At 36.5% G+C, this 19,620-nt stretch overlaps 1 protein-coding gene across 20 annotated transcripts in view; it reads left to right on the top strand.

Annotated features, from left to right (window-relative positions):
• Positions 1 to 19,620, top strand: part of MAGI1 (membrane associated guanylate kinase, WW and PDZ domain containing 1) — a 607,797-nt gene that overhangs the window by 495,329 nt on the left and 92,848 nt on the right. For all 20 annotated transcript variants that reach the window (XM_045832041.1, XM_045832040.1, XM_045832039.1 and 17 more), the window contains exons 4-6: positions 2,216 to 2,422; positions 6,828 to 7,029; positions 17,263 to 17,345. In XM_045832041.1, coding sequence (XP_045687997.1) covers positions 2,216 to 2,422; positions 6,828 to 7,029; positions 17,263 to 17,345 — 492 coding nt within the window. The remainder of the gene's footprint in view (positions 1 to 2,215; positions 2,423 to 6,827; positions 7,030 to 17,262; positions 17,346 to 19,620) is intronic.

Below are 19,620 nucleotides of genomic sequence, written 5' to 3'. Positions count from 1 at the left end.
TGGGAGCAAATTCTTCATCACTTGTGTATTATGAAGAGCAATATGTCACTGTCTTCTTACCCTTCATGCTTGTATAATAAAATGTGTGTTTTTTAGATGTATGTTTTATGTTATTAACAGAAGTTAGACAATGGGAAGAGATCCGTGAGGAAAAAAAAAAGCATGTACAGGATTTCTTGTGATTTACAAATTCTGTTACTAAAAAAAAGGGAGGTTCAGCTGCCTGCCACCATCAAAAGCCAAATTCATGAAGCAGATACTGGTGAAAGAGTAAAGAGGTTTTACTCAGGTATCATGATCTGGGAGAATGATGGGCACTTGTCTCATAGCTCATTTCCTCCGCAAAACCAAGACAAAATCCAATGTCCAGAGTTCCTGCTTCAATTTAGAGTCCAGTCCTGTAGAGCCTGCAGGCAGCTGTTAAAGGTAGCTTAGCTTGTTCCCAGCTGCTTTTCATTTCTGGCTCCCTCCTGGAGGCTTCATGTGTAGCTTTCGTGGCCATGGGCAATTGGGCTGCCAAGGCCACAAGGTCACACAAACACACAGGCTAGTGTGTCCCAGGTGGGCAAGAGGGAAAGAAAGAGAGGTTCTCTCCCGGAGGCCCTGGGCCATGTGGCCCATGGAGAGAAAGGACAAGTCTTGCTGTGCAAGTCCAGATCCCAAGTAAGAGTGATGAGCAAGAGAGTGTTTCTTTTTCTGGGATTATATTAACTTAGGTGTGGGATGGACCAGGTACTCTCTCAAATGACCAATCAACTTCCCATACTTTCATATGCTTAGGGTGGGTTCACCTCCCATCCAATTCCTTCTTTCTCCAGGCTAGACTGACAGGCCTTTTTGGTGTAGCACCTCCCCCTACTGCTATTTTGACTTCCATGGTGCATGTGCCTGCCTTCCTCTGGTCCTGCCTCCAGTCTGGCCCTGGGTGGGGCAGGGAGGAAGGACTTTTCCCAGGCTCAGTGTAAGAACCTTCCCCTACCACCATGTTGGCTGCAGGGAGACTACCTGGTCTCTGACCAACTGTCCACCAGTTACAATTCTACTTTACTAAGCACAGAATAACAACACTGGTTTAGGAGTTAATGAAGGGCTGAATGTGATTTCTCTTCCTGGGCTTATTCTAAAAGATGTGAGATGGTGAATGAATCAATGGCATTCTAATGTTGATGTTTTTTATCATCTAGTCAGGGAATTTATTGATTATAAGCTGTATTTTTCAAACTTTAGCCACCTTCATGATTTTGTCCATATCTGAACATAATGTCTGTTATTAAAGTTTTCTTTTGAAAAACTTACTTTCTAACTTAAATTTTCAAAAGGAAGTGCCTCACAATCATTGCTGTGTTTTACGTGGGTGATTAGTTTCTTATTCCATATAATTACTTTTTTAAACTTTAAGTTAAAAAACTCAATTTTTAAAAATACTGTTTTCCCCTTAACTTTTATAAGTGAACTTTATTTTACTACCATAATTTACTAGTTAGTTTTTTTCTAGTACATGTTAATATACACTCTTATTAAAGTGCAGAAATCTTTCCATGTACTACTCAGAAGCACATTCTGTTTAGACCTGAACCAATGTCTGGAAAAAACTGGCTGAAAGAAGATGGGTAATTACTAAAAGAGTGTCCTGTAAGGAGTGCCACTGTTGACACAGTTTTCTGTTAAAACTTGGCAAGGTTGAATGGCCCTGAGAGTCAAGCCTGCCATTCTGAGGTGCCACGTGGTGGTCACTGTCCTTTTTAAATATTGCCCTGGTTCCCTTTTGAGGAGCCCCCTTATTAAGGGAAGGACCTCTACTTGGTTGGCCTGTAAGGGTGCAGGCAGTATTGAATTTTTTATTTTCTGTGAAGCTCATTCTGAATGGGATTCAGCTTTTGGCTAGTGCATATGTATGTAAAAAGGTGGTCAACATAATTCAAATGTAATGAGGGTAAAGTGTGCTATTCAATATAGTGCAGCCTCCTTTGTTTTGAGCCCTAGTGAGTTCTTTGCATGAAAACAAGGCAGCTTTCCTTCTAGCTTCTGAAATCATCTTGTCTGGCTGGGTGGGATCGACATCTTTTCCAACCCATTTCAAAAATGAAATACAGTTTATTGGCTTTTTCAGTTTAAATACATATTTTCTAAATGTGCCAAGAGATTTGGATGTAAAGTCTTGAAAAAAACAATGTATTCTTTCTGAAACATGCAAATGTGTCTTTCCATCACCTAGGAAACTATTATGGGACACCCAAACCTCCTAGCCAGCCAGTCAGTGGGAAAGTGATCACAACGGATGCCTTGCAAAGCCTTCAGTCTGGCTCCAAGCAATCAACCCCAAAGCGAACCAAGTCCTACAATGATATGCAAAATGCTGGCATAGTCCATGCGGAGAATGAAGAGGAGGATGACATTCCTGAAATGAACAGTAGCTTTACAGGTAAAGCCAGATGACACTCGCATCAGTGGACTTGGGGAAAGTGGGCAGTGGGAGGCTTTTCGCAAAGAATTATTATTTCCTGAAGAGGAATTTGGAGGGGTCACCAAAATTCAAACTCTGACCACACAGTGTTGGAAGAGGTAGTCTTTTCTCCAGTCTGTTTTTCAAGCTTCTTCACAAGACTATTTTAACCTCACCCAAATATCTTAAAGGGGCCTAAGAGAAATATCTGTGGAAGGGCATTGAGAATAATCATATTGTTTCTGTCTCTTCAAAATTATATATAATGTATATATTATATATATAAATATGCACATATATATGCATATCTGTATTTTGTTCATTTATTTCCTGGCCTTGACACTGTACCATAATTATGACTGATTGCTTACAAAAAGACATATGAGTATGTGTTTAACAGTTTAATAACAATTGATGCCATCTGGAAGGCTAACATCATCCTTTTACGTCATACTTTTGGAAGTAGAGATACAGTGGAAATATATCACTTGTTCTGTTAACACAGGCAAATTTTGCTATATTCCCTATAAGGTGGAAGATAAGAAATAGCTGATTATACCTTGCACTTGCATTCTATATTATATAGCATATATTACTCATTGCATTATCTATGTATATATATATTCAGGGCTCTCTACCCCCACACTTAGGTATGTGTATTTTATGGAAGGATCTTCAAGGAAAGGCCTCTCTGGGTAAGACTATATAGGTTGGGTCTTGCATATTTCCGGGAGGGACCATTCACAGAGGCATGATGTGTTCCCTGAGTTGTCGCAGTGACCATAATAGAAAATATTTTCCACTCTGTGGCGGTTTGAACTTATATAGTAACGCAAAATGTAACAACTGCATGATATGTGAGTTTCTACAGTTTTATGACTTAGAAAAATATATTGTTTCTTCTATTTTTCTTATACTTAAATATTTTCTTTAATATTTTAGGGCTACAGTTCTCAAGGAGGTATCCATTTTCAGTATTTGAAATCTTCCACTCTCATAGTGGCCTCTTCTGACTTCACCATATTCAGTCATTATTTGGTTAAACTTAACCCCAATAAAGGAAAATTGCTTAAGCTCTGCATTTTCTTCTTTGTGCTATCAAGTCTGATAGGATATTTAGGGGAAAGTTTGTGTTATTTGAATGCTTTCTATAGCCTGTATAGGCCTCTCTGAAGTTTTCTCATTCTTCAAGCTCAAAACCCTAAAATTCTTCAACATGTAATAACAATCAAAAACATTTTTTGATGGCTCCATTGTTATAACAGTAACCCAAGCCCCCTGCAAGAAGCATTAGAAAAAGAAGGAGGAAACCTGGTTTGGTATCCCTGCTTGGTTCCTAAACATAATAGTATCTACTTCCCTTATTGCTGAAATGACTACCTAGGATTAAATCATGTCTGTGTACTTCTCTTCTAGCTCTAAGAATTTGATTCCATGAAAATTTTTATTTTCTCAATTAGAATTGGTTAGGCCAGTGGCTGGCTAACCTATAGTTACAATAGCTAGAAGAAATTTGCCATCTTTTATACTTGCCTATCAAAATCAGGTGATTTCATCCACTTAAAAATAAATATTTTATCCATTTATAGTTAGTAGCACTCATTGATGCAAGATCAAATTATTTTAAAAAGTCAATATTTCTTTTAAAAATAACTAATATTTTAATGTCTTAATCTTTCAACAAATAAGAATCATAAATCATGATATAACCCAAAACAAAGATGTGGGTACAGAAACAGAAGACCTTTGGAGTAATGTGCAGCGAAATAGTTCGGCCAAGCTGGCTTAATGGCTCGCAAGAAGCATGTGTCTTTATTTGTCCTTCATTTATGCGGCATATTTCTTGATAGAAAGCACATAGGGGTTGTTGACAAATAAGCACATAGACCAAGCACATAGGTCTTGATGCTTTTCCTATTTCTAACAAGTAAAATCTCGTGTCTCTAGATGTCATGCCTCAAAAAATCTGTTGCCATGAAATCTTCACTTGAAATCCTGGCATCAAAGGAAAACTTCTGGGCCCAGATCATCTTTGCTAAAGTCAGTCTGATCATTAGTTTCTACACGAAAAAGTGGCACTTGGCGATCTTTTTGGGGTGCCTGTCTTTACAACAAGAAAACCAATAGGATGCACAGATAACTAACTGCCTCAATATATACATGTGGTGGGACATCCTCAGTGTGTAAGGAATGTGTTGATGTAAGGCAGGGGTGTCAAACTCATTTTCACCGGGGGCCACATCAGCCTCACAGTTGCTGTCAAAGGGCCAAATGTAATTTTAGGACTGTATAAATGCAACTACTCCTTAACAGTTAAGTTACAGCTTGGCGCTGCCGCCAGGTAGAAACAAGGAACTGGGCAGGATAAAACAAGGTGGAAGGCCAGATTCGGCCCGTGGGCCTTGTGTTTGCCACCTATGACATAAGGAATATGTTAAATGAATGCCCTCTCACTTACCAAACTACAACCAATGACAGCTAGTAACCTGTTATACACTAATTCATAAATTCTTTCAAATAATTGACACTGCCCAGTCAATGATATGTATATCAAACTGTGTCAGAGCATTTTGCACTCTGTACCACTTTAAGTGGAAATCCACCACTTTGAGCATAGAGTGACAATAGCATAATGAGGTCTTACATGTTAACAGTCTCTCCTGGTGATTCTTACATACCTTCCAAAGATACACTAGCAATGAATATGTGTTGGCTTCTAGAAGAGTAAGGATGAATCTTTTCATTTTTGCCAAGTTATGAATTTATTTTGTATTGATTAGTAATTTCAAAATGTTTCTTCTCTCTTGGCTTAATTTCTCTTTTTTCTTCAAACTTACAGTTGTTTTGTGAATCTGTACTCCTGGATATAAATTATAAAACCAACTCAAATTAGTTTAAGTAGGAATGGGCATTTAGGGGATCGTGGGTAGCCTTGATTTCAGATATGAAATCAGAGGCTTGGTCATGGTATTAGGTGATTTTCTGTATCTTCATCTCTGCTTTTCTTTATGTAGGCTTGTGTGTCAGGCAGGTCTTCACAAGCTGTGTAAAGAGGGTCACTAGCACCTACAGTACACGAACCTATCAACATAATAACTTTGGCATCAAGAGGCCACCTTGATAAGAGCAAAACTTCCATGCCTGGCATTTATTGGTTTGCCTTGGATCATGTACCTGGTCCAGTCACAAAGGCAAGAGTGATAGGAGTATGACTTGGGCCCACCACATAAGCTAGGAGTGCATTTAAGGCAGTTCCTGCCTGGATCTAGAGTAGAGGGGATGATTTTTAAAGGGAGATCTGGGTGGTGGTACCAGAGAAGGGAACAGATGCAGAGTAAGGAAAGACCACAGACAGCCTCCTCAAAGGTTTTGTGGTTTTGGTGGTGGTGGCTGTTTCATAGGCTTGGCATCCTCCATCCAACTTTTGTTGCCTTTGTTCTCATATTTGTCATTGGGAGCTACTGATCAGAGAAAGATTCCAGTTACAGCCCTTCATTATTCCTCAGTCTGCATTCAGGAAATCAGAATGTCTACAGGATAATCGCTAGGGAAGATAGAAAGAAACTCCATTTCTAATTTTATGTTTCAACCCCCTGGAGGCTGACATTTAATATCATCAGCCTTTAAAAAAATTCAACATGAATGTCAACATTGCCGCAGTTTGTGGATGCTTTGATGACATCACCTCTTGATGTTTCTAGTGATAAGAAGACAAGCAGACTCAGAGCCTTCTTTTAAAACCCAAGTTAAATCCATCCACCCACAAAATACTGTTCTGGGGTAACTATCTTGGTTTTTATAGGAACATTCTCCTCACTTTTGCAAAATATACTCAGTGTGACTCACTGGTATAGCTGTCTCTAACTTCTAAACTTTTATGTGCTTTCCAGCTTGATTTGCAAGTCTTTGATCTTTGCTACTATCTAACCAAAACTGTTTTCAATAACTTACATGAAATGGACAGTAATACTACCAAATCTGTGTTTTCATCATGGACTTCATTCTTGCATTCAAAGTCTTCTGAGTCATGAAGCCAAATGATGCCTCCAGAATGAGAGTGCATCTCAGTCTGTGTTTTGATAACCTTCTTAGTTTAAGGGTTTGTTTTTAGTCATGATGTGTTTCTTCTTTGATGTGTCCAAGATGGTGAACAATGCATTATTTAAACTTGCTTTTCTCTTCTTTATTTTTAGGTAAAATATATTTAGTCCATCATTTTTATGTTTTGTATTTAAAAACTCTTATCTAAATAAAACAATATAGTCAATGGTCAGAAAGTAGGAAAGGATGAGGGCTTTTAGATGCACACAGTGTTTGGGCTAAGGCCCCAGTTTGGCATATGATTGATGATTTGTTTTTCCTCTCTCTCCCCATGATGAAATAGCCGATTCTGGTGATCAGGAAGAGCGCCCTCTCCAAGAAACAACACTACCACCTGTGAATAGTAGCATCATCGCTGCTCCCATCACGGACCCTTCTCAGAAGTTCCCACAATACCTACCTCTTTCTGCAGAGGATAATTTAGGTCCTCTACCTGAAAACTGGGAGATGGCCTATACCGAAAATGGAGAAGTCTATTTTATAGAGTAAAGTATACCATTATTTCTACCTGAATCTCTCCCTTTCTTTTATTCCCCTTCCTTCCCTCTCTCTAGCAGCTACAGAAATAGATTTAATCTGAAAGAATGGAACACAGCTTGGTGGTATTCTTTTATACAATATAACAAGCTTTGCACAAAAAAGGCAATTAGCATAGCATCCTAGTCATTGAACCTGGCTGGCTTGAGGAAACATAAGGTTGATAATTTACCTAAAGTGTTAGAAATCTAAATTATGGTGTATATATAAATTATGGTCTAATATATAAAGAATATATTTAGCCATTAGCCATTTATTTCTGTGAATATGTATCAATAGATACTGCTCTATGTGTAGACAAATTCTAGAAGTATCTTAATACTTGAATTTGCATAAGGAATTTAAGGAATTTCTTTTCTAACCATATAATACATTTCTGTGTCTCTTAAGTATATATTCCCATTCAAATATAGAGGGTCTGGCAAAAATAACACCCCTGTTTTATTATAAAATCTTTTATTATAAAATCATAACTATGTCATTCTATAACATGATATCACACTCAAGCACAGTATATGACATTTTAGGTGAAAAGTTCAAATTAAAACTATAAATTATTATACCCATATGATTACCCTACCAACCACACTTAAGCAGGTATTACTTCTGCCAGACCCTGTATATTTGAGCATATATTTAACAATTAGAAAAATCATGAGGATAAGAAAGTATAATTTTCTTAAAAAAATAAGAGTGAAAGAAAGGCTTGGATCTCAGAACACCCTCTTTTAGAACCAGCCTAGGCAATTTGAGATAAGTGAACTAGAGCTCTTGTGTTATCTTCCATCCAGGAGGAGGGGCAGTCCAGATTTCTGCCTTCATGTTAACGACAAATGCTTATTAAAGACAGGGGTGGAAGAAGATGTAGTCCTTTCCTTGAAGCCAGAGATACAGTGGTTAAGAGCATACCTACAAAGTCATGTTGTTTCCCTTACTTACTAGTTGTGTAACCTTGGAAACTTGAGTCTACCTCTTTGTATTTCAATTTGCCATATCTATAAAAGGTGTAAAGATTATGAATCATGCCTTCCTTGTCAGATCATCGTGAGAATTCGATGAGATACTGGCTGTAAAGTACTTGGGCTAGAACTAATTAGTGAGCATTATTGTCACAGTTACCATTTTCATCATCATCCTTTCGTTATTACAGAGGATTTTAAATATTGTTATAAAACTGATTTCAACTGTAGGCTTAGGATTTTGTGCTTAGCTTTTGTAATAAATTGCTTTTGAAATTACATCTACTAGTAGGAAAAATTGTGTGGAACAAAGGGAAATACAACAGGAATTCCTCATATCCTTGGAAAATAATGTACCAATAATTTTTCCTAACAATTGACTTCATAAATTTGAAAAAAGTGAATTGGTTGTTTTGATGCTAGGTGAAGATATTTAGTGAAGATCCAGGACTGGCTAACTTTTAGGAGACTGCAGCAATGTGCTTACTTTTCATAACCTGATTTAGCTTTTAACTGATGGTAATGTTTCCTACAATATTAGACATTTACCTAATATTTAATAGAAAAGTTATGCAAATGTATGGCTTTTGACAACAATGGGATTTTGTCAGAAGCTATCAAATTCTGTAAATGTTAAGTTATTAGATATATTCCATTTATATTTTAGCCTAAATTATATATCCTGATTAATGAGTTATCAGGTGTCCTTCATTCTGAAGAGCTTCATCTTAGAATATTTTACCTTGAATAGCAAAGTTAAATTTCTGTAGAATCAGATGTGCCTGGTTTTATGTATGAATGTGAGTATTTATAGTTTATGAGTAATCTAAGAAATGCTGGAATTTGAAGGAATACTGAAAAGGAAGCATGGGCAAACAAACCCTGGACATAATACAGAAAACAAATGTAAAAAGACTTTGAATGGAAGAAAAGGCAGACTAGCTGGGAAGCTTGGGAACAAAGGAAGTTTTTACCTCATATATCCCAAACTTGGACCTGAAGAAACCAGTAACCCAGAAATACCAAGTGGAGACCAGGAAAAAAAGCGCCCCACTAAAAGTCTGCTCTCTCTAGCTAAAGCACCAGGAAAGGGTCATCCTACAAGACAGAAAGCTTTTCTTCAATAACTACTGTAGTCTAGCCAACAACACAGAAAAACCTGTGGCCCTGCCCCTGCCAACAAATGTCAGGTGGAGACCCTAGTCCCCTACCCTCCACAGGCTGAAACTAGGAGCCCAAACTTCTCTGCCACGGTGGTGTCAAAAACAGCACAGAGAGAGCTGCAACATTACTTGTAGCCAGACAATAATAGATATCCCCCCTCTTCCTGTGTGGACTCAGTGGAGGCCATGTGGGGGAAAGCATGGACCCTCACCCTGACCTAGAAGTAATGAGGCAGCCTCCTCTTCCCTATCAGGATGTTTTCATAGGAGGTCTGGTGGAGAGACAGTACTTTTGCCACCATCCAGTGGTAAGAAGCCCCCATCTGCCCTGGCTGGCATAGCTTAGTGGATTGAGCACAGGCTGCGAACCAAAGTGTCACAGGTTCGATTCCTAGTCAGGGTACATGCCTGGGTTGCAGGCCATAACCCCTAGCAACCGCACATTGATGTTTCTCTCTCTCCCTCTTTCTCCCTCTCTTCCCTCTCTAAAAAATAAAATAAATAAAAATAATTTAAAAAAGAAGCCCCCATCCCACAGAGTCAGTGGAACCAAGTTGGGAGCAGTAGTAAGGCACTACTACTCTCCTAGTCATGCTGGGATCAGCAGAGACCCAGAGGGGAGCTAGAACTCCCATCTCCAACTAGCAGTAATAACAAGGAGTTCCTCTTCCCTTTGGACATCAGTGAAGGCCAAATGGGGCCGCTGGACTTTAACCTCACTCAGAAGTAATAGGTGGCCCTATCTCTTTCCCTGCTTGAGCAGTGTCAGGAAAGCCTGCTAAAACAGAAGGTTTAAATGTGCTCTAGAATGCTATACATAGCACTCTAGTGTCCCAAGTGTCCAGGTTTTAATAAAAATTCCCTTGTACCAAAAGTCTGAAAAATCTCAAATTGAGTGAATAAAGATATAACCAGTAGAAGCCAACACCCAATGGCAGATGTCAGCATGATGTGGCAAATTTCAAAGCAGCCATCGTGTAAGGTCTTTAATGAGCAGTTACAAACATGCTTGAAACAAATGGAAAAATAAGTTTCAACAAAAATTAAGTCTCAGGAAAACAACAGAAATTACAAAAATTGGAAACTTTACAATGGAAAAATTAAATAACCAAAATAAAAACCTCAGTAGATAGAGTCAACGACAGAATGGAGGGGAGAGCAGAAAGAATCAGTAAACTTCAAGGTAGAACATAGAAATTGCCCATTCTGAAGAACAGAGAGAAAATGAACTGTGTAAAATAATGAAAAGAACTTTGGGGGGCTTTGGAACAGTAACAGAAGATCTAATATTTGTATCCTCAGAATCCCAGGAGAATTGAAACTGAGTGGGGCTGAAAATGTAGTGAAAGAACAAAATTCTCCAGATTTGACCAAAGAAATAAACCTACAGAAAAGCTCAGTGGATACAGACAGCCTCACTCCCCCCAAAAACTATACCAATACACATCATAGTCAAACTTCTGAAAACAAAGAAAAATCTTGAAAGCAATGACAAATAATATATTACTTCTATCGGTGAAACAATTCAATGACACTGTATTTCTCATCAGAAGCCACAGGCCAGCAGGAAACAATAAAAGCATTTTTCATGTCCTAAAGGAAAAGAAAGCTAAATGCACAGTTCTGTATCCAGTGAAAATGAAAGGAAATGAAGACGTTCTTAGATGAAGGAAAACTAAGCATTTGCCACTAGCAGGCTTGTACTAAAAGAATGGGTGAAGGTTATTTGCTAAACAAAAATAAAATTATAATAGAAATATTCTAGGAACATTAGAAAGGAAGAAGGAACAATGAAAGAGTAAAAGTATAGGTAAATAAAATCCATTTTTCCTCTTAAAATTTCTAATTGGGTTTGAGAGTGTAGCAAAAATTATAACTGTCTAATATGTTTTAAGCGGATGTAGAGAAAATATCTAAGACAATTTTATTATAAATGAGGGAGGGAAAAGGGATATTTATATGTGTATATTATATATATAAAACATAGATTAATGACTAGGTATGTGACTACATATACTGAGAGATGATATAGTCATTCTATTTTGGCTGCTGTAACAAAAATAGCAGAGTGGGTGGCTTAAACAACACATTTCTCACAGTTCTAGAGGTTGTGAAGTTCAAGATCAAGGTGCTGGTAGATTCTGCATCTGATTAGAATTCACTGCCTAGTTCACAGATAGCTGTCTTCCCTCTCTGTTCTCATGTGGTGGAAAAAACAGGCCAAATACAAAACAAAAGGAAAGACTTAAGTCTTAACACATCAATAATTGCATTAAATGAATTTAAATACAACATTTAAAAGATAGAGAATGGCAGAGATTTAAAGATATGACCAAACTATATACTGTCTACCAAAACAAATTCCAAATAAAAAATATACTGGTAAGTTGAAAGTAAAAGTTTAGAAAAATATACCTTACAACATTAATCAGAAGAAAGTAAGAGTTACATATTAATATCAGATAAAGTAGGAAAATCTCTAAACACGTAGAAACTAAACAACACACTTCTAAATCTGTGGGTCAAGTAGGAAATCTCAAGAGAAATTTCAACAAAATACATTGACCTGAATAAAAATGAAAATATAGCATCTCAAAATAGGTGTGATACAGCCAAAAATGTAATGGGATGGGGGGCAGTGGTGAGAGAAAAATGGAGACAACTGTACTTGAACAAGAATAAGAGAGAGAGAGAGAGAGAGAGAGAGAGAGAGAGAGAGAGGTAAATTTATAGCACTAAACACATGTATTAGAAAAGAGGAAAGATCTCTAATAAACCATCTAAACTCCCAGCTCAGGAACCTAGAAAAAGAGTGGCAAATGAAACATGAAATAAATAAATGAAGGAAATAATAAAGAGCAGAAATCAGTGAAATTAAAAATGAAAACAGCAGAGAAAAATCAATGAAACAACCCGGCTGATTCTTTGAAAAGATTAATGGAATTGAAGTACCTCTAACAAAACTGAAAAAGAAAAAAAAACTTAGAGAAGACACAAGTTACCAATATTAGGAATTAAACAAGAAATCACCTCAGGCCTTGAAGACTTCAAAAAGATAAGCAAATGCTGCCGGCATTCTGCATGCATAAATTTGAGAACTTAGACGAAATGGACCACTTCCTAGAGAAGCATGAATGAACACAACTCATTCAGTAGGGAATAGATAGTATAAATAGGCCTTATAACTATTAAGAAAATGACTTTTTAATTTAAAAACTCATGAAAAAGAAATCTCCAGGCCCAGATGGTTTCACTAGAGAACCGTTCAAAGGATTAAATTTCTACACTTTCTTCTGGAAAATAGAAGAGGAGGAATACTTTCCAATGTTTAGGAAGTGAGTATTACCTTGTTACCAAAAACAAGTCCAAGAAAAAAAGAAAACTATGGAGCAATATCTTCATGAATGTATTAATAGATGCAAAAATCTGTAATAAAATATAAGCAAATGGTATTCAGTAATTTAGAAAAACTTACACACCTTGACCAGGTGGGAATTATTTAAGGGATGCAAAACTGGTTCAATATTTGAAAAAGTAATCAATGTAATTTGCCATATTAAGAAACTAAAGAAAAAAAATTATGTCATAATTATTGATGCAATAGGAGCATTTGACAAAATTCAGCACTCATTCACAATAAAAATTCTCAGGAAAAAAAGAATAAAGGGTAATTTTCTTGATAAAGAACCTCTACAAAAAAATCTAATGCTAACATTATACTTCATGGTAGAAGAAAATATTTTTCTGCAAGATTGGAAATAAGCCAAAGATATTAGTTAGCTCTCATTGCCCTTATTCGATATCATGCTGGAATTGTAGACAGGAGAATAAATCAATAAGAGGAAATGAAAGACATACAACTGAGAAGGAAGGAATAGAATTATTTCTCCTTGCAGATTATTGTTGTAGAAAATAACAAGAAATGTACAAAAATTTCTAGAATAAGTGAGTTCGGCAAGATTACAAGATAAAACATAAGTATACAACTATCAGTTGTATGTTTATATACTAGCGATGGATATATGGACAACAAAACTCAAAATAAAATATTTATATTTACTTTATAAACTTTGGTTTAAATCTAACAAAACATACAAGATTTTGTATGTTGTAATCTACAACATGCTGATGAAAGAGATTAAAAGTCTTTATAAGTGGAGAGACATACCCTACTCATGGATCAAAAGACTCAGGATTGGTACAGTAAAGGTGTCATTTCTCCCCAAATGAGTATGCAGATTTATTGCACATCCTCCCAAAATCTCAGTGACATTTTTGTTAGTATAGACAAGTTTATCCTAAAAGTTATATAAGAAGGCATAGGAACTACAATAAGTGAAACAATTTTGAAAATATAAGAATAAATCAGGAGTTATCAGTCTATCTGATATAGATTTATTATATAGCTATACAAACAAAGTGTTTCTGAAAGTGGTGTTGATGGATAGACACATGTATCAATGGAACCCAGGAACCGACCCACATATGTGTCCAGCTGATTTTTAACAAAGATGAGAAAGCAATTTAATATGGGTAAGATAGCCTTTTCAATAAAGTGGTGCTGAAGTGTTTGGACAACCAGAGACAAGTAAATTAACCTCAACCTCCACCTCATACCTTATACAAAAAAAACCCCCAAAAACCTCAAAATAGATCACCATACATTTAAATATAAAATGTAAAGCAATAAAACTTAGATAGAAAACTGTAACAAAATATACAGATTTTTCCTAGATTGAGATCTGAGAATAGGCAAGGAATTCTTAGTTTTACATCATACACATTATCCCTTAAAGGAGTAAATGGTAGGGGGGACAAAGGGGATATCTACAATACTGTCACTGATTAAAAACAAAACTAAAATGAATAAATGATAAATTCAGATTCATCAAAATGAGAAAACTTTTGCTTAAGAAAAGACTGTGGTAGGAGGATGAAGAGACAAACTATAGACTGGGAAAAGTATTTGCAAACCCCACATCTAAAGATTGACTGGTGTCAATTTAGAATATATAAAGAACTCTCAACAGTGTAAAAAATAAAAATCCAATTAGAAAATAAGCTAAAGACATGAACATAAATTTTCACTGAAGTGGGTATACAGATGGCAAATAAGTACCTGAGAAAATGTTCAACATCATTAGCCATTAGGGAAATGCAAATTAAAACTACAAAGATATCATTATGTGCCTATTAGAATAGCTAAAATTAAAAAAAGTAACAGCACTAAATTATGGCAAAGATGCAAAGACTAGATCACTCATATATTGCTAGTAGGTATGTAGAATTGTATGGCATTCCAGAAAACAGCCAGGCAGTTTTTTAAAAGACTAAACAGGCAACTACAATATGGCCCAGCAGGTGCACATTTGGCCAGAGAAGTGAACATTTATTTTCATTCACACGAAAACCCATGCATGAATATTTAAGTAGATTTATTTCAAGTACCAGGTTGGCCAAAAAGTCTATTTACTTTTTTCTGTAAAATGAAGGACACATTTCTATTTTCACCGATAACTTAATTGATTTGGATATTTTGAGCATGTTGGCTATCTCCCATATGGTATGACGTTGACTGTTCTCAATTAATGTCTCAATTTGATCACTGTCAACTTCAACTGCTCTACCCGACCGTGGAGCATTGTCCAGTGAGAAATCTCCAGCACAAAACTCCGCAAACCACTTTTGATACGTTCAATCAGTCACAGCCCCTTCTCCATACACTACACAAATCTTTTCTTTGTGTTTCAACTACGTTTTTATCTTTCCTGAAATAATAAAGTATCATATGCTGAAAATGTTGCATATTTCTTCCATCTTCAATATTAAAATGGCTACACAAAAATATACCAAATTTTATGTTTTTTTTGTAAATGCACGCTGTTATGACAGCTGTCACATTACAATCTGACAAATTGTTTCAAATGAAGTTAAAGACAACTAGGCACTTCTAGAGCTATCTTATGGAAAAAAACAATTAACTTTTTTGCCAACCCAAAACCAAAAACTGGAAACACTGAGATATCCTTTAGTGGTTACTGTGGTCCATGCATGCCATTGAATGCTACTCAACAATAAAAGCAGTGCTGATGTAGAGAGGTGTGCAAAAGTAGAATTACATTTTAATACAAATTAATAATACAATAATTAATAAATAATAATAGAAGAATGAATTCTGTGTTTCACATATTTACAACTGTAAACCTACTTTTGCAAACCCCTGTATGCAACCACCTCAGTGAGAATTATGCTGAGTGCAAAATGCCAACCCCAAATGATTATATAATGTATGGTTCCATTTACATAACATTTTCCAAACGATAAAATTACAGATTGGCAAACAGATTAGTGGTTGACACTGTTTTAAAATGGGTTTTACAAGGAAGAATTAGAAGGACACCAGGTATGGGTATGAGTAGAATGAGGAATCCTTGAGATGATGGAAAATATTTTGCATCTTGACTATCTAAATATCAGTTTCCTGGATATGACATTGTATTGTACTATAGTTTTGCAAGATGTGACCAATGGTGTAACTGAAGAAAAGGCAATATGGGAATATCTGTTGTGTGTTTTTTTTCTGTAAATGCATGTGAATCAGCAGTTACCTCAAAATTATTTTAAAAAAGTGTTTTTTCTTTTTTTAATCATACACACTCTTCCCTCCTGGCACTGACCATGTTTACTGTCTTGCTGTGCAGGTATAGTGCAAACTATGGGTTCTCATGCTAGATTGTCTGGGCTTGATCCCCAGGTATCCTTGCATCAGCAGTGTCCTTGGGCAAATTCCTTCACTTCTGTGTTCTGAGTTTTCTTATCTGAAAAATGGGGAGTAATCATTTCAATATTAATAATACTTTTCTCATAGGATTATTGAAAGAAATAAATTGTAACATGAAAGAACAGACTCTGGTAGTTGTAGCTAGACAAATAAGTAGTATTGCTGGCAATAGTTGTTACTATATATCACCTTTCTTTTAACCCAGTTGAGATGATGTGTTACATACATTTTTACATTCTGTTTTTCACTGAAATAATTATTTGCCAATATTCAATAAGATATTATTCTAAGATAAAAAAAAATTGTGGCAGTTTTTAAAAACATAATTACAACTTAAACTTTAGAGTTCAAAAAATTTTAGGTTACGGCCTAAACTTCAAAAAATTTATTTTTAGTTTATGTTCATTTCCAGTTTGCAGCATGAACTCCTGGACTGGCAGCCCTCTGTCCTCCCCATTTGTGTGCACAGAGTGCACTGGGCGCTCAGGCAGAGCTGCCCACCCCACCCCCACATTGACCTGTTCAGGCCGATTCTGCCAGTCGTTCTCGTGACATTTCTAAGACAATTGAGGCCAACATTCTTTGAAATGTTCTTGTGTACTTCAGACTTTCAAGGCCCATATCAGTATCTGTTCAAACATTTCATCTAGAGTTATACCTTCCAGAAGGCAGTTGGGTATAATGTTGACCTTCTCGAAGGTTTTTCTTGGCCCAGGTTTTATTTAAGTAATTTTGGGCCACCTTTACTAGATCTGAATCATAACTTGAGACACTGAAATTAATGATATATGTTAGCTGCTTCGAGCTACTTGTATGAATTGTGGGGGGTTCCCAATGTCATGAGAATTCTTGTATAGTAGAATGAATGAAATAGCAGCTTTCCTTGTGAATTCCAGCATTCAAGATTTAAGACGTAGAAAATTTAAAATAAATTGGAATTTGCTCTTCAGCAGATGTGAAGACTAAAATAAGACTAGGTAATGGTGGACAGTATAGACAAGGTGTGTCATTTGGAACTCTTTTTTTAAAAACAAAACTGGCGTTACAATTTTAGCTTGCAATAATGGAATGATTATATCTTGCATAAGTAAAAAGCCTGCCAGAGGTCGTCCTTGAGCTGTGTTATTCCAAATTCGAGCTGTCCTCTGGTCTGCGTTTGTTGGGAAAGCATCTTTGATTGGTTGAGGAGCAAATGTTCAAGAGTGTAAAAGTCGTTTGTCATTGAGCTCTTTGCTTTTCCTTTTCAAACATATTCTTGTTTTTGTTTCTGGATTTCAGTCATAACACAAAAACAACATCATGGTTAGACCCTCGGTGCCTGAACAAGCAGCAGAAGCCCCTGGAAGAGTGTGAAGATGATGGTAAGGGGCTCAGAAGGTCTCAGTTTAAATTCATTGGCCATTTGTTCACACATGCATATTTTAGAGTTGTAGTAAGGTCAACCCAGTTTTAACAATGAGTTTTTAAAAGGTAATCCAGCCCTGGCTATTGTGGCTCAGTGTATTTAGTGTGGGCCTGCAAACCAAAGGGTCACCGGTTCGATTCCCAGTCAGGGCATGTGCCTGGGTTGCAGGCCAGGTCCCCAGGTAGGGGGCATGGGAGAGGCAACCACACATTGATGTTTCTCTCCCTCTTTCTCCTTCCCTTCCCCTCTCTCTAAAAATAATAAAATCTCTTCTAAAAAATGTAATCCAATTTCTAGTAATGTACTGAGGTTTCCAAAAGCAAAAGGGAAATCAGTAGAAATATTAAGAGAATAATTTGTTTACACAAAGAGGCAGGTATGTAGTCATATTAGTCATATTTCCATTGGAAACAGAACTTTACACAGTCAGAAACTATTTAAATGAAGATATATTCTCCGCCTTCAGGGACTTGGAGGAGACTCTATAAAGTCTAAGAATAAAGACTTACCTATTGAACCCTAATCTTCTATTACAAAAGTCTAGAGGGGAGGGAATATCAGCTTTTCTTAAACTGTCCACATTTTATAACTCTTATTTTCCCAGTCTTGGTGTAGCAGGTATGTACAACCTTTTGGATTCTCTGGGCCACACTGGAAAAAGATTTGTCTTGGGCCATTACACATTAAATACATTGTGACACATAGTCACAAAAAAATCTCAGTGTTTCAAGTAAATTTACAACTTTGTATTGGGATGCATTCATAGCCACCCTGAACCGAATGCAGCCTGCAGCCTGCAGACTGCAGATTGGACACCCCTGGTAGGGAAAGCAGATGCTGACTTGTTTGGGAACCCCTGTAACTTTGAGTGTATCCTAAGTACATGAAAAGTGTATTTTTCCAAGACATAGGCTGAGCTGTCACTCTACCCCCACTGTCAATGTCCACTATAGTATGGGAATATATGAAAATACCTGTTAGTATAATTTTATAGGTTGTAGAAAACTCCAATAGTTTTTACTGAGGAAAAAGTGTTAATGCACTTTTGTATGTATTGAAAGTATTGAGTAGAATTACCCAGTGGTTTTGTTACCAAATCTAGTAAGTTTTAATTCTTACGTTTCTTACTGTTGCTGTAAATGTTATTTCCTTTGAAACAAGTATGTATTCATACCAGCATACTTACTTTAGTAATTATCCCTTCAATGTTATAATCCCCATATTCTGTTTCTAGTAGAAATGATATGTATGTCCATGTGCCTTTATACAAAACAGTATAAATATATAACCAGATTATACCACTGTGACAAGTATAGGCTCCCATACCTGCATTTTCTGTTGCCGATTAACACAAAGCTGCCTTATATTATTGTTTATACCATGATACAAAGAAGAATAACATTGCTGGTCATAGTACTGTTTCTGTGTCTCTTTCTACTCTCTGTGGATAACATGCTGCATGCCAGTTAGATGTGCAGGTCTCTCTCCTCAAAATACTCTTAAATCCCACACCTGTATATTGAGTGTCTTCTACATGTCATGTGTTCTGGGAACGTCAGATGTGTGAATGAACACCATAAACAAAAAGTCCTGCTCTTGGAGGGCTTAAATTCTAGTCATTTTTCAGTCTACGTCTTCTTGTTAAATTTTGCCCATCCTTCAAATTACAGCTCAAGAACTGTTCTTATGACCTTGCCCCCAGATGTGACTAGGTCGCTCTTTTATATGTCTTATTCTAGAGAACTTATCCCAGTTTTAACTTAATTTTTATCTGCGTGAGCTCTGGACTTATCTCCTCCTCCAGGATGATAGAGCTGTGACTGCTCATTTCGATATCTCTGTCACCTGGCATAGTGACTGGCACATGGTTGGTCTCACTAAGTAATTATTGACGAAATGAAATGAATGCCCCCAAAGACATTATTAAATAGTATCTAAATGAGCATTTTCATGAAAGATTTTATGTAAATCATATTCCCTCTTTGTTGAGATATAATGCCAGCATCAGAACTTACTGTTTACAATTGTATAGTCTTTAAAAAGTGTATAAGGTGTTTAGGGCCATGCTGGTTATAAGTCAATAATCGATTCATTTGTTTCATCGATTCAAGAAATGTTTTGTTCCTATCATGTACCAAAACTACACTGGGCATGAGCCAATTGCTTTACTGAAAACAGGCTCGCTCCCTGGTTTTGTGGGGCTTACTGTGGAAGGGAAAGCTGCCACTCTG

The sequence above is a fragment of the Phyllostomus hastatus genome, unplaced genomic scaffold (assembly GCF_019186645.2).
Source record: "Phyllostomus hastatus isolate PE091 unplaced genomic scaffold, TTU_PhHast_1.1 phas_contig_16, whole genome shotgun sequence".
In the NCBI taxonomy this organism is placed as follows: Eukaryota; Metazoa; Chordata; class Mammalia; order Chiroptera; family Phyllostomidae; genus Phyllostomus; species Phyllostomus hastatus.
The sequence above is the reverse complement of the archived record's forward strand: the minus strand, read 5'-3'. Positions and strand labels throughout refer to the sequence as shown.